Source organism: Caretta caretta, chromosome 2 (assembly GCF_965140235.1).
Source record: "Caretta caretta isolate rCarCar2 chromosome 2, rCarCar1.hap1, whole genome shotgun sequence".
NCBI lineage: Eukaryota > Metazoa > Chordata > Testudines > Cheloniidae > Caretta > Caretta caretta.
The window spans coordinates 268386501-268401124 of NC_134207.1; the positions used below are offsets into that span (position 1 = coordinate 268386501).

The 14624-nt window shown below is 53.2% G+C and overlaps 1 protein-coding gene across 1 annotated transcript; it reads left to right on the plus strand.

The window, feature by feature from the left end:
• The first annotated feature begins 1042 nt into the window (after positions 1–1042).
• Positions 1043–13339, plus strand: LOC125632994 (zinc finger protein 783). Its single transcript, XM_048842042.2, has 6 exons — positions 1043–1207; positions 2025–2423; positions 3583–3709; positions 8322–8435; positions 8871–8981; positions 10947–13339. Exons 1-6 carry the CDS (start codon positions 1184–1186, stop codon positions 11855–11857), a joined length of 1686 nt encoding a protein of 561 aa, XP_048697999.1. The 5' UTR covers positions 1043–1183; the 3' UTR covers positions 11858–13339.
• Positions 13340–14624: the final 1285 nt, after the last annotated feature.

The window sequence follows — 14624 nt, forward strand, 5'->3', positions numbered from 1 at the left end:
TTTTTGCGAATACAGACTAACACGGCTGTTCCTCTGAAACCTTCATAAGACAGGTTTTCCATTCCTCGGCTCATCCTAGTAGCCCTTCTCTGTACCTGTTCCAGTTTGAATTAATCCTTCTTAAACATGGCATCCCTCCAAGCTAGCTCCCGCCCCCCCGCGCAGCTGCCCAAGAAACATCCCCTGGGGTGCCCCTCACTCCTCCCAGGTAGCTGCCCTTTCACCCGAACTGCTCCAGATACCCCAGACTTCAATCATGCAGCACCCCCATCTACCAACCTGCCCCTCATTTCCAACTGCCCCAGACACCCCCAACCTTGAACTCCCAGGTACCCCCTGATGCCTGCCAGCCCCCAGCCATCAGCTTCCCCAGTTGAACACCTCTCACTATTAAGACCGTCTGGAGCCCCTACCCTACCCCCGCTGCCAAACTCCCACCCACCAGCTGCTTCACACTCTTCCACCCTCAGCAATAGTGTGGAAGGCTGGGCTCTTTCACCACACCCCTGACTTTCTCTCCTCTGAGAAACGTCACACACCAAGCTAGGCAAATGTGGCCGCGATGTGTGTCCCAAAACCAGTCCCCTGCCACTGGCCTGAAAGGAGACTCCCCGTTAGCTGTTCGCAGTACTGCGTCAATGACACGCAGCTGAACGGACGGATGCCATCCTTGGGCAGACACCCGCCAGCGTGTTAAATACTGACGCTGCCGTAGCACGACGCTCAGGTTGCAAGGATACAACTGTTTCGGAGCTGGGCAACGCAAAAGTTAATGCAAATGCAATCGACGGGGGCACCCTGCCGATGCCACAGTGCACCCCCCGGCTGCGAAGCGCTTGCCGGCCGCAGCCAGGCTGAGCACTGGGCCAGCGCCCACAGAGGTGACGCGACCCCGGGTTTCTATTTGGGCTTGACACCCTCCCTCCCCGCAGGAGAGTGTGTGTGTGTGGGGGGGTTTGCAAACCCTTAGGTGCCGTTTGGCCCTCCCCCCTGCAGGGGGCGCTGCTGGCGCTCGGGCCCCGCGGCCGGCGAGCCGGACTCCCAGCATGCACTGCTCCCCCAGCATGGCCGCCGTGCCCAGCCCCTATTGAGGAGGTGCTGGGACGCTGCCCAGCCCAGAGCCGTCGCTGCGCTCGGCCCCGCTCCCCGGCAGGCTCCGGCTCGACGCTCCCAACCCAGGGCCATGGCTGAGTGGGCGCCCGAGCAGGTAAGGGGCCGGCGGGGGCCGGCACTGCCCTGGGGGGCGGCATCCTCCCCCTGGGCCCGGGGAGCCGGCCCCAGGGGAGCCCTCTGGGTTTCCCTGCCCAGGCCCAAGGGGCTGCGGGGGGGTCCCTGGTTCAGGGAGCGGGGAATGGAGCTTTGCCGCTTTTCAAGCAGCAAGAGCCGGTCCCCCCCCCCCCCGCCTTGTGTGTTTCTATGGCAGCAAATGCTGTGACTAGGGCTGCTCCCACCGCCTTTGTAGCCCAGAGAGACTTGCTGTGGCGGAGAAACCTCTAGGGCAGAAGGCTCCATCAACGGAAAGAGCCATCTGCCTGAAAAGCTCTTACCGGCTGTTGTTACATGTGATGCTAAATGTTCTTACAAGTCACTGATTAGAGAAGGGGAAAATGGATGGTATTTTTTTTCTCCCCAGTTATTTGCCCTGTGCATTTGACAGCCCTTTGTGTATACTCAGTTTCGCTGTTTTCTCTGGGCGGGTGGTCTGTTTCCCCTATTGCTGGGGACGGGGAGGCTTTCACACAGCACCAGGGTGGGGAGAGAGAGAAAATCAAAAATACAGCTGGAAAAACACAAACATTGGTGGGGTTGCAGGGACAGAGAGAGGAACTGAAATTACTCTTAATGCATGTTTGGTTGGATTTCAAGTTTCACATTCTCATTGTGACCCTGTAGTAGTAAAGATCCAGACTCGGAAAGCTCTCAGCTGGCTGTGGCATGTGGCTCTTTTGTCGTTTCTCTCTTCCACTGACTCTGCTATGTGAGAATGTGACCCCCTCCTTTCCAATATCTGTCATTGCAAACAGGCTCTTGAATGGGACATGGAGTCCCAGGACCTGTCACTTGAACAGCCTCTTGCTGTCCCCGAAACAACTTCTATGGAAGAAACAGATCTTCAGACGGCAGAGATTTCCCTTACCGTCGTGGCTGAAATCCAAGCTGTGGACAGGAAGGTTGAGGTTCAGGCAGCACAACTGATGAATCTGGAGGGAAGAATGAGGATGGCAGAAACAAAACTAGTCGGTTGTGAGAAGACAGCAGTGGAGTTCGGGAATCAGCTGGAGAGTAAGTGGACTGCGCTGGGAACTCTGATCCAGGAGTATGGGCAACTGCAGAGGAGGCTGGAGAACATGGAGAACCTGCTGAAGAACAGGAACTTCTGGATCCTGAGACTACCCCCTGGTGCTAATGGAGAAGTCCCCAAGGTAACAAGGTCCCAGCTAGTGCTGAGGGGATGTAAAGCCAGACCCTCTACCAGACACTGAAGGAGCTTTTCATACACTCAGAATGTTCTGCACAAGTATATTTGTTTTAAAGGGAGTCGTACTGTGGGTGTTCCCATCCCCATTCTTGCTGCTCGCCTGCTCAGCAGCTTCCCTTTGTCCCATTGTTTCCAAGGTATATGGATTCTGCTTCTAATATTGCTTCCTTTGGAAATTTGACCTCTTAGCTCAGGCGAAGGTGAAGGGGGGAGGCTTTCACTAATCGCGTGACAAACAATTTGAGAAAGGGAACAGGCTAACTAACCAACCACTGAGATAAAATCAGCAGTGTTTCTTCCGTGCCCATCTCACTCATATATTTGGTTGTTTGGAGAATTCTAATGTAAATGTAACAGTGTGGCTGGCAACGGCAGAGCTGTGTTTAATGGGAGATTTAAATGCAGGGTGTGACATCCCCAGAGAAGCCAACTCAGCCAATTGGAACAGGGCTTTGCAACTAAAGCATCTTTTTTTGGATACTGATTGGTCAAAGTGCCCAAGGCAGCTCAGCCTACATAGTGTCTGGTGTACGCGTGGCATTTGATAACGCATAGGTAAGACGTGCTGCTGCTCTGAGCGACTTACAGTCTGAGTCACCGATCCTGCAGTCAGATCTGTGTGGGCTGACTGTTTGCTCCTGCAGAGTCTCGTGCAGTTCGGGGGGCTCTGCACAAGTACCAGGGTCTGCTCATGTCCCTCCCTTTACAGGATCAAGGGTCAATTGCAATAGACACAACTAAAGGATGAAGCATGCAGCAGGCTGTCCAAAGGGTCTGCGATGGAAATCATACAGAAGGCTTTGGCTGTAGGAAGAGGCAAGGACTAGATGAGGTGAAATCCTGGCCCCAGTGAAGTCAATGGGAGTTTTGTCACAGACTTCAGTGGGGAATGGATTTCAGCTGTGTACAGCTGATGGGAGCCAAGCCCAATCTTGGGGAGCAGCAGATGGGAATGGGGAGGAACAACAAAATCCAGAAGAGAATACGGTGACAGGGAGCACTGGGAGGGAGAAGACAGGGCAAAATGGGGTGTTGGAGGAAACAAGGGGTGGTATGTAGACAGGGAGCAGAAGGTGCTGAGTGTATCATCCTTGTAATTGCAGGTCCCAGTGACTTTCAACAACAACTCGTTTAATTTCTCTGAGCAGGAGTGGAAGAGCTTGGACGAATGGCAGAAGGAGCTTTACAGGCACATCATGAAGGGCAACTACGAGGCTGTGATCTCGCTGGGTAAAGACTGGCTGGGCTTTTGTTCCTCTCTTCGAAGCTGTGTGGTCTCTGAAGTGCCAGATTTCCCCAGAGTCTGACTTACGCAAGCTCCATTGCACCCTGGTGGATCAGGGGTCTGGATGTCTTGGAGGGGGTCTGATAATGGGATATGGAGACTTTGACGCAATAGCGGGGTGTTCAGTTAATTATCTAGGCTGCACTATGAGTACCTAGTGACAGTCAGTGGATGGGTGTGTCCATCACAAAAGAACCCGCACAATTAGCGCACCTTGCTCAGGGCTTGTGTACACTACAAAATTAGGTCCACTTAAGTTAGGTCGATTTACAGCCACCGCAGTAATGAAATCAGCTGTTGCTGTCCACACTGCCCTCCTTCTACCGGTGGTGTGTGTCCTCGCCAGGAATGTTGCACTGACTGAAGTAGAGCATTGTGGGGCACTGACAGCCATGCAGGGCTCATAGCTAGAGCTCCCCCACCCAGGCCTGAGGCTGGGCTCAGTTTCATAGCAGGGAGCCTACCAGCAGTGAAATTGATAGTCATGTCAGTTTCACAGCTGCTGCTATGTCACATTTCCTCTCTGGCTCAGGCGGTCAGCCCACAGCAGGGCTCACAGCTAGAGACCCCCAGCTCTGGGGCTGACAGCCAGAGCCCAGACAAAATGTGAAATAATAGCAGCTATGAAACTGATAAGAATGTCAAGTTCATGCTGGTAGGCTCCCACCTGTGAGATGGAGCCCACTGCTGGGCTCACAGCTCAGACTGTTAGCCCCAGGGTGGGGTGGGGCTCCCACTTTGAGCCCTGTTGCCAGGACTGACAGCCAGGAATCCTGCTGCCGCCTCCCAGTGAGGGATTGGGTTAGGGGCGAGGAGAGCCCAATCCCAGCCACCTCCCAGTCAGGGATGGGGAAGGGGGGAGAGTCTGAGCCTGGGTGGCAGCTGGGTACAGGTGCTCTTCCCCTCGCCCCCCCCAATCCCTCCCCGGGAGGTAGCAGGGAGACTCTGGGCTGTCAACCAACAGGCGATGTAAGTAACACGGACAATGTGTCGCCCGAACTACATTGACCTAAGTGCTTCGCCTCTCGCAGAGGTGGAGTTTTTAGGTGGATGTCGTGGGCGACTTACATTGGTGGGAGCACCATTCTAGTGTAGACACTTACATAGTTAGGTTGACGTAAGGTAGCTTACATCAACCTAACTCTGTAGTGTAGACCAGGCCTCAGCTTGACAGGCAGTCCAGAACTTGGTGTGGACGCTGGATACTGGAGTGGAGACGGACAACAGTTATCACAGAGCTGGGGCACAGGTAGAAGAGGGGTGCTCTGAATGGAGAGAGGGGAATTTACCTGTCATCTTCGTGCTAAGGTCCAAATCCATTAAAATGGGTACTTCAGTCTGCTTGCCTGCTGGAGTCAGAACTGTCTGTCAGTCACTGGCAATAATCCTTTGTAGGTCCCTCCAGTTTTCTGCCTCCCCAGCAGCCTGGCATCCCCCAGCCGTCCCTGCTGGACAGCATTGCTGAGAGAACTCCAGGCTTCATTTCAAATGTTCAGCCTCACAGCTGGGCTCCGTATTTTGTCTGCTTCCCAGGGCAGCATTGGATTTTGAAGGAGTTGGTTCCCTCAGCTCTGCTTCCCATTTGGAGGCATTTGCAGTGGCTGCTGTCCTTCCAGGCTTCAGGGACGGAGCTAGGCTGAGAACAGCCAGAGGCAAAAGGAAAGGTCTGTCTCCTGCTTCACTTCATTACTGAGCATCTTGCTGGGTGCTGAGCTGGTGCTGTGTGCAGAGTGCAGTTTGCTCACAGCCAGTCTGGGTGGGGTCACCTTGGGCCCAGCTTCCGCAGACAGGAGAGGTGGCAGGTAGGATTGGAAAGAGCTGACAAGGCAATGGCAAGCAGGTGCCCCATTTATGTGAAGAGGATGGAGCTAGAAGGGCAGTGAACCAGCATGGAGATCATGCCGCCATCATCCCCACAGCCTGCACCAGCAGCCATGCCTCTGATTGCGCCACCTCCCGCTCCACTTCCTCACGGGTTGTGCATGGAGGGAACTGACACAGCAACAGATGCTGCCAACACCAGAGAGTGCAGGAAAGGGGCTCCCGGCCCAGCTTTCCCCCTTTTGTCATATCTATAAAGCCCCTCTGCCGCCCCTGCCTGGAGCCTCACTTATATCCCAGACTGACATTTCCAAAGTAAACCGAGACCTAACTTGCCCTTGTGGATTCCATGCCACAGAGAGCAGTAGAACTTCTGGGGAGCCCATCCTTGAGCCCCAGGCCAGTACCTTCCTTGAGAGACTCAAGAGACATGTGGGGAAGGGGAGATAAGGAAGCCTAGCCTCTGCGGACGGGGAGATCACCGGTCACTGGCAATATTTTCAGAGCAATCTGAGCCCAGTTGTATGCCTCCCTCTGAAGCAGCCCTATGGGGAACTATTTCTGAAGGGGAAAATGAATAAATAAAATGAGCGCTGTTTTCCACACTCACCTTCCCAGCATGCAGCAGGGCACAGCGATGCAGAAACCACCAGGCTGTGGAAATATACTGATTCCTCTAGGTGCATGTGCACACGTGCTCCTCTACAAAGGGAATTCTCCCTGCTTAGGAGAGGAAGGCCAGCAGCCTAAAGCAGAGGAAATAATCAAATAGTAAGAAGCAAAACAGGATAGACTCTTCCTGGCCAGAGTGAATGGAGTATTGTGGAGTTTTGCAGGCTGGGTCTGCAGCTTCCCCAGACAAACTATAGCTGTATATAGCCTCATGCACCTTGGGAAGGTGTAATGGAGGACAGGGATTTCTTGCCTTTCCTGAAAGACTGAGAAAGCCTTGGGCTGTCGTCCCCAACTGCTGCTGACGTCTTGGGTATTGTTCCCAGCTTGTGTTGCTGGTCCCATGCTTCACCACCTCCCCGCTGCTCCCCAGAAGATGGTTGTGGAGTGAGGAGAGGGACAGCAGCCCGGCTGTGGAAGAATCAGGAGGCAGGAACGTGCCTCTTGGCCCATCATTTCTTGGTTTCTACCTGCCCTCAGCCTCCATTTTCTAAGGCCATAAGTTTCCTTATTGTGCACAAGTCAATTTCCCCTGGTATCGCTATGAGGACAAGTGTGGTCATTTCCCCTGGTGGTAGGCGATGCAGTGTTTCTCACCGGGGGAGATTTTTACCTGGAAGAATGGACTTCTCACTCTCCAGGCCCTTCCCAGGCAGCCAAGACCAGGCAGGGGTCATTTCAGCCCCTGCTTGGGCATGAAAGCTCTCAGGTGACATCATCCAACCAAAATAAACAAATATAAACTGTCCCCCACGCTTTCACAAGCAGTGCTGACATGGGTGAACAGTAGTGCAAGTATGGTCCTTTTCAGTCTACACATTGCATGGCCTAAGGACTCCCCCCTGGGTGGGGAATAGTGACAGTCACATCTTTCACGTAGGTTTCCTGGGATGCATAAGCTGGGGAATCTTGAGTTATTTCCTTCTTGGTTTGGCACTGGTGCAATGCTGCTGGAATCCTGGGGGCCAGTTCTGGTGCCCGCTGTTCAAGAGGGATGTTGATAAATTAGAGAGGGGTCAGAGAAGAGCCACGAGAACAATTAAAGGATTAGAAAACCTGCCTGAGAGTGGTAGACTCAAGGAACTCCTATCTATTTAGCTTAAGAAAGAAAAGGATAAGGGGTGACTTGGTTACAGTCTAAGTATCTACATGGGGGACAATATTTAATAATGGACAAATTATTAAATATTGTTCTTAATTAACCACTGGAACAATTTACCAAGAGTCATGGTGGATTCTCCATCACTGGCAATTTTTAAGTTGGGTTTGGATATTTTCTAAAAGCTCTGCTCTCGGGATTATTTAGGGGAAGCTCGCTGGCCTGTGTTATCCAGGGGGTTCAAACTGGATGATCAATGTGGTCCTTTCTGGCCTTGAAAGGAAACTCATAGATTGAGCGATTCTTTGAGTAATGAGGTCCACAGATCCTCCCCCACCCCCTGGAGACAAATGCATCCTCCAGAATAGAGCTGGAAATTGACCTCCAGGGATTCAGGTTTGTTGTTAGGTGGAATTTACCATGTTCTGCAGTAGGAGAAATCATTGTGCCTTTTCCCCAAAGTATAATTAACACAGTCTGTAATTTAGAAAAATAGAATGAAATTATCCTGGCTGTGGAAGTTACCTCAATTGGAGGGAATTTCATGGTGCAGGGCGTTCCCCTGCTGTCAGTGTCTGACCAGGCTGGTTCTGCCCCCAAGCTGCAAGCAGGCTCTAGTACTTGTTGTAATTAATCTGGTAACCTTGTTACTCCAAGAAAGGAAATGTTCAGATAAGCACAGATAAAATCTTCCTACTCTCCTCCCCATGCTGCAGGGCGTGTTCCTTGGGAGCACTCCTGGGAACGCTCCTGGTGCCTGAGCCAGGCAGAGCGAGCCGTGTGCAGTTGAGTGTGATTGCTCAGACTGTGGGTATGAGAGCATCTTCTTTAGCCTCTGTTCCCGTCACCCTTAGCAGTGAAATAGGGGTAGCCGGCAGTGATTTTAAGGGTCTGTGTGTATTCTGACCTGCACTGCGTGAGTATGAATAAAAGTTTCTGCCCCCAATATCCATTTCCACATGCAGATGCTGCCATTTCCAAACCCGATCTTCTGTCCCGGATTGAACGAGGGGAGGAACCCAGTGTGGGAGATCAGAGTGACTCTGAGGAAAGACAAATCCCTGCAGATCCCGGCCTGGGTGAGTAATAGATTAAAGCTCCTCATAAACCGTATGAGAGAGATGCTGAAACCTGGGGCAGTCTGCCTGAGTCTTTCATGCATATCTCTGCTGATGAGTTTTGTCAATGTTTTTCTTATCATAGAATATCAGGGTTGGAAGGGACCTCAGGAGGTCATCTCATCCAACCCCCTGCTCAAAGGGGGACCAATCCCCAACTAAATTATCCAATTTCCCCTATCCCATCTCATCCCTAAATGGCCCCCTCAAGGATTGAACTCACAACCCTGGGTTTAGCAGGCCAATACTCAAACCACTGAGCTATCCCTCCCCCCTGTCAAGCCTTTTCTAGCTACCTCTGGTTCTAATCTGATGTTGACCTCTCTCCTGAAATCATCTCTATAGCATCTAATGAATGTTAGTAAAACAACACGTAATTCTCTCTCCTGTGAACAGGATCTCCCGTGTCTACTCCCAGTGAGAGTTTGTGGACTAAATATGAGGAGCCGCCTGTCACGAATCAGGGAGTCTCTGAAGAGGGAGGGATCCCTACGGACCTTGGCACATGTGAGTTTTAGACACAGAGCATCACAGAGCTCTACGTAGTCAGAGGTGGAACAGAGATGGCGCTCTGTAGATCTAGGCTCTGAGTCTGCACCCGGACAAAGAAGGAAAGTGGGGAAGCTGAGAGTGGTTGATTGCAGTTAGGGAGGGGGCAATAACAGAGAGGCCATGGGCTCTGAGCTTTGGACGGATCATAGCCTCCGTGGAAAAGAGATGGGCAAGAGAGAGGGAAAGGGGAGGAGTTTCACGTGGATGGAGTTGGTACGCGGAGTGATAGGCAGACACAAGGTCAGAGTGTTAGGGAAGAAAGAGTCTGCTGAGGGATCCGAGGAAATGTAGGAAACCAGCGAATGAGGGGGCGGGGTGATACTAGAACTGCAAGAGTTGCTTGGTTTCAAGGCTGCCTGATCCCTGAAGTTTGGGGAGTAGAGATTTAGAAGAGTAGAATAGCACTGCAGGGTAGAAGATAAGCAGTGAGGCTCCTAGCCTTGAGAGGAAAGCTGTGGAGAGCCGTAATGGAACTGGGGGGAGGGGACTTCAGCCTGTGGTAGTGTGTAGTGGGTGTAGCCAGGACTACAAGCAGGAACAGTGTATGTCTTCTCTGATGTGTGAGGGTGGAGAATCCAGCCTAGAGAGACAAGGACACATAAAATAGTATTTAAAAGTATCTAGAGTCCAGCTGAGCACTACCTTGTGTCATACTTGGGTTCTGCTGATGGGATCCCAGGGAAGTGAAGGAGGGTGGAATTCATACTTTTGCGGGGGGTTTCCTGCAAAGCCTGTTTAAAGGGACGTTGGACCTGTAATGGGACGCACACAAACCATGTTAGAAGTACATTAAGGTTGCAAGTGAAGCACTCATGGGTTAGGAAGCGCTAGGGTTATGGTTGCTTGTGCACTGCTCAGTCGCGCTATGGGGATGGTTGCTTGCACAGTCCAGCACACACAAGCTAGGAGGGTCTGGAGCATGCGTAGCACGGACAGATTCCTTGACTAACTGACCAGTGAAGCTGTGAGAAATCTAGTGAGCGTGTGCAAATGTAGAATTTTCAGAGGGTTCTAACTTGGCCAGATTTGGGTGATTTTCACAGGAACATCAAAAAGCACTTCCTTGGCTCAAAGGACCCACCTCTTGCTGCCAAATTTCCAGTCCGTGCCCCAAAGCACAGGAGTGCCAGAGCTTCTCAAAAAGAGAGGTTGCTAGGATTTTAACACTGAAAACCAAAATATTTTCCCCAGCCTTGTTCTCATAAATGGCTGCACTGTTTTGACTGAAAATTTACCCACACACAAAATTCAGCCTGAGGCAGATACGCAGCATGGAACATTTCAGCTAGAACCATTAAGATTTGGCAAAGTTCTAAACAACTGAAAAGAGGGTGTTCTACTGGAAAGGGTTGGGCAACTTTAATAATAGGTGATGCTGGCAGCCCAGCCCCACCTGTGGCTACTTTTAAAATCAAAGCTTAAATTCTGCAGAAATCAGGGATGTGTTCAGCTCTCACCTAAAATGGCTGAGTCTGCAATAGTCCTGTCTCTGTGTTTCTTTCCAGTGTCTTTGATAACTGCCAAACATTGAAGCGGAGCAGGACCCCATTGTGCTAGGTGCTGTTCTAACATAGAACAAAGATGGGGCCCTGCCCCAAGAATATTTTGTATCTTTTCCAGTGTAAATGCCATATTCTCCAAGATTTATTGTGCTTCATCTCCTGAGAAACCCGCCATCTCCATCTAGCTGGGCCTCGTCGCCATAGATTCAGGCTTCAGTTGTGAATCAGAAATGTTTTGGTCTATTTGCATGCCAGTAAGGTCTGTAGGCCCCAGCTGGGGGTCATGGCCCCATTGTGCTAGGCACGTGCACACACCTAACAGGACAGTCTGTGCCCCAGCGAGTTTACAGTGCACATAATGAGGCTTTTGTTAGGCCACTGGATGAAGTGAATGTCTCTGTTCTCTCTGTTCTGGCAGACGAGCAGCAGTGTGGTGAGGAAGGTCCTGCAAACCTAGATCTTCCTAGCCTGTTACCAGGAGACTGGGAAGAGCTTTTCTGCAGTCCTGAGGAGGAACTGACGAAGGAGAGCCAGTCCAGCTCAGCGATGCTGCAGAGGAGCCCTCCTGGGACTGGGCTGAGGCGATCTGCTCGCCGTGGAAGAGATTTAATGAAAAATGTCTCTGAGGAAGCACACGCAGCAGAGGGGCCGTACATATGCTGCGAGTGTGGGGAAAGCTTCCTAGACAAACAGCTTTTTGCCACACATCAGAGAATCCATGCATCAGGGGGAGCCTGCACTTCTCTGGAGCATGGAGAAAACATTAGACAGAAACCCAAAATCACAACTCCTCCAAAAACCCAGGCACCCGTCCGTTCAAAACCCCCTAAGCGCCCTGAGCCAGAGAAAAGCTCCAATCTCAAATACGGCTTTGTAAAACACCAGGCAAACCACATGGTGGAGAGGCCCTATACGTGCACTCAGTGCAGGGAGAGCTTTAGTCTGGAGGTGAGTCTTATCTTACACCAGAAGCTTCACACGGGGAAGGGCGATGGGCCCCTGACGTGTACATATTGCGGCAAGGACTTCCGGGACCTCTCCAAAGCGATCCGACATCAGCGGATCCACACGGGAGAGCGACCATATCAGTGCACGGAGTGTGGGAAAAGCTTCATCCGCAGGGATCATCTCCTGAAGCACTGGCGGGTCCACACGGGGGAGACGCCGTACCAGTGCCCCGTCTGTGGGAAGAACTTCCGCTACAAGGAGTCGCTGAACTGCCACCAGAAAATTCACACACGGAACCCCCAGCCCCTGGAGGGCTCACAGCAGCTGGAGACGGGAACCCAGACCACCCTTCTCGGTGTGAAAAAAGAAAATAAACAGTAGCTCCACCCTGGGTGGGGACTGAGGGGCTGTTGCATTTAAAATGAAAGAAAGCATGGGAGGTGCATCACAACGGCGAATGAACGGAAGCCACGGCCCGTCCTTGTGGCCATGCTACAAAGCTTTGCTTCACTGACGTTTAAATGGAGTTCCTCTTCCTAACTACTGGGGTGAAATCCACCCCATGCAGGGGGCCAGCATGAGGCCTGTGCACCACTTAAACCCTGTGTGGGTTGCATGGGACTTAATAGGCCTTGTGGACTTTACCCCTGGAGAATAAATGAGCTATTCCCCGGGTTGCCAGCAGGAGACAGCATTTCGTAGGTGTTTCCCCACCTACCCTGCTTCTGGTGCATATTTATAGGAGTGATACCAATTTTCATGGTCATTGTTTTCCACAGGCTTTCATTGCAATGCTGGAAGCATGGAGGGGGCACCATTCCCAGCCAGCAGGCCAGTCAATCTAGTGGAAGAGAAGAACTTGGCTGGGGAGGTGATGCAGGGGTGGGGAAAGGGACAGAAAAACCCCAAGCTGGAAGAAGTGGACGCAGAACCAGTCCTGGAATGGGAAGATAGAGGGGATTGGAGCAGAGGGGACCGGGAGGGAGGCAGATGGACATGGATGAAGGCTGTTGGGTGGGAGAGTAACTCTGGGGAGGATGTGACTGTGGAGATACTCTTCTCATTCCACCCCTGAGAGGGTGAAATTATGCACCAAGCAGGCTCTAGACTCTGTTTTGGACTTGGCCCAATGGAAAGGTGCCTATGATTCATTCATGTGAACTGCCACTGAAGGTGATTTTACTGGTCACAAGGGTAAGTGACACAGGTGAGAGCAACTTATGCTAAATCCTGGGAGGGGGGGTTTTAGTTAATGCTATATCAGAACTAGGATATTATTCTAAGATACAATAAAACGTGTGGCACTATATTTCACAGTCGATCTAAGCTATTTAAATGTATGAAATAACTGACCCAAGATTTTCAGACTTTTGTAAATATTGGTTGAATTACATAAGAAATAAGTGGTGTTAAGGAGTGACTGTAACTAGATGTCTCTTTCTCTGTGGAATGTCAGCTGCTGGTCTTGGTTGTGTTTTTGTAATACCTTGTTTGCAAAATCTGTCAATACAGTGTTTCCATTCTGAAGCCCTTGTCCCGCGAATCAGTGGCTGGAGCTCTGTCCTACCTCCCCGCCAGTCTCATCCTCTCCCTGCTGTATAGTTTGTTCTCCCTTTTCCCCCGCTCCCCTGGCTGAAGCATGCTTGGCTGTACCTGTTAAGAGTTGCAAGTTTTCCTAGCACTTTCCGAGCAACCTAATTAGTTTGTCAATTGCATGGTCTGAACTAGCTCCCCCTTGTAGTCAATGAAAACAATATTGTCAATGGCCAAGCATTGAAAAATCATGTCATGCCCCCCTCCCCCCCATCATGAGGTTGGTTTCAGCCTCACCAGGTGTTCAAAGTAATAAATGATGGAGATGTGTGTGTGTGTTTTCTCAAAGCTCTTCCTGACAATTAGAACCTTTCCTTTACTAGTAAGTGAAAGTGGTGACTGTCAGGTCAGCCCAGGCCTCAGAAAGTGGGTGTTAAGGAAAACACCAGCGAGTGTGAGACGACGGCCACAAGAAGCGTCCACTGCTGCTAGTCAGTGTCTCCTGAAGGTGAAGCTGAGACAATCCCATGTCATCTAGAGTGGCAGGCCAGTAAGAAAGGGAACCCACCTGTGATTCCCATGGCAATGGTGCTGGGGTGGCTCTGGGATCTCCCCCCTGCATGCAGCACTGCACCCAGCTGGATCTGTGTGGCGTTAAGGGGAGGCTCGGGCCAGTGCTGTGTAGGGGGTGCTCCCCGCAGGGTGAGGGGTCGGCAGCTGCTCCTGGCCCGGGGGGGAGGCTGGTAGCGCTGAAGGGCTGGGAGACGTTTGACTGGGAGCCTGAGCGGCACTGGGTGTCAGGCAGCAGCCGGGGATTGGCATCCAAGCGAACCTGCCGGCCCGGGGAGCGAACTCCGCGAGGGGCCCGTCGGCTGGGGCCCCCGCCCCGGCTTTCCACCCCCTGTAGGGGCTACTCCGCCCCGCGGCCCGGCCTTGCACCGTAGGGAGCTGACGGCGGGAGCGGCCTTGCAGCGGGCCCGGGGCGCTGCAGGGACCCGCCCCGGCCCGAGCTCCAGGCGGCTGAACCGGGTGCGGCCCGAGCGCCGCGTTTCCGTGGGGACAGGACCGACCCGAACCCGCAGAGCGTCCGACAAGGCCCCGGGGCGCCCGGCGCCGCGATCCACCCGCCGGCAGGGGCCGCTGCCGCCCCGCTCCGCCGCTCCCGGCCCCGGCAGCCAGGCCGCGGCTCCCTCCCTCCCTGCGGGCCGCGCTCGCTCTGCTCCGCCCGGCAGCGGGGCCGGCCCGTGGCGAGGCGGCGCCGGGACTCTGCCCAGCCCGCAGCGGGAGCGGGGCTCGGGCTCGGATCCGGATCCAGCCGCCCGGCTCGTTCCCTGCGGAGCAGCCTCGCCCGGTGCCCCCAGCCCGGCCAGCGGGAGCTCCTAGGGCCGCCCCCGGGCCGCGGTGAGGGGCGCTCCCGGGCCGGGACAAAGGGCTATGGCCGAGCGGGCCGCTGCCCAGGTAAGGGCCCGGGGGGGGGGAGGCAGGAAACCGCCTGTCGCGGGGGACCCCCGGGAGCTTCTCCCGGGCCCGCGGGGAGCCGGGACCGGGGCTTTGCTGCCCGGCAGCCGCGGTGTCGGTCTCGGCTGAGCGATGGGGGCAGGGCCCCGCACCCGGT

What these genes read in the sequence shown, in the direction of transcription:
- LOC125632994 (XM_048842042.2), top strand. Translation starts at nt 1,184, where the DNA reads ATGGCTGAGTGGGCGCCCGAGCAG. An exon ending in CTGAGTGGGCGCCCGAGCAG is followed by an intron (nt 1,208 to 2,024) that starts GTAAGGGGCCGG and finishes CATTGCAAACAG; the next exon opens with GCTCTTGAATGGGACATGGA. An exon ending in CCCTGCAGATCCCGGCCTGG is followed by an intron (nt 8,436 to 8,870) that starts GTGAGTAATAGA and finishes TCCTGTGAACAG; the next exon opens with GATCTCCCGTGTCTACTCCC.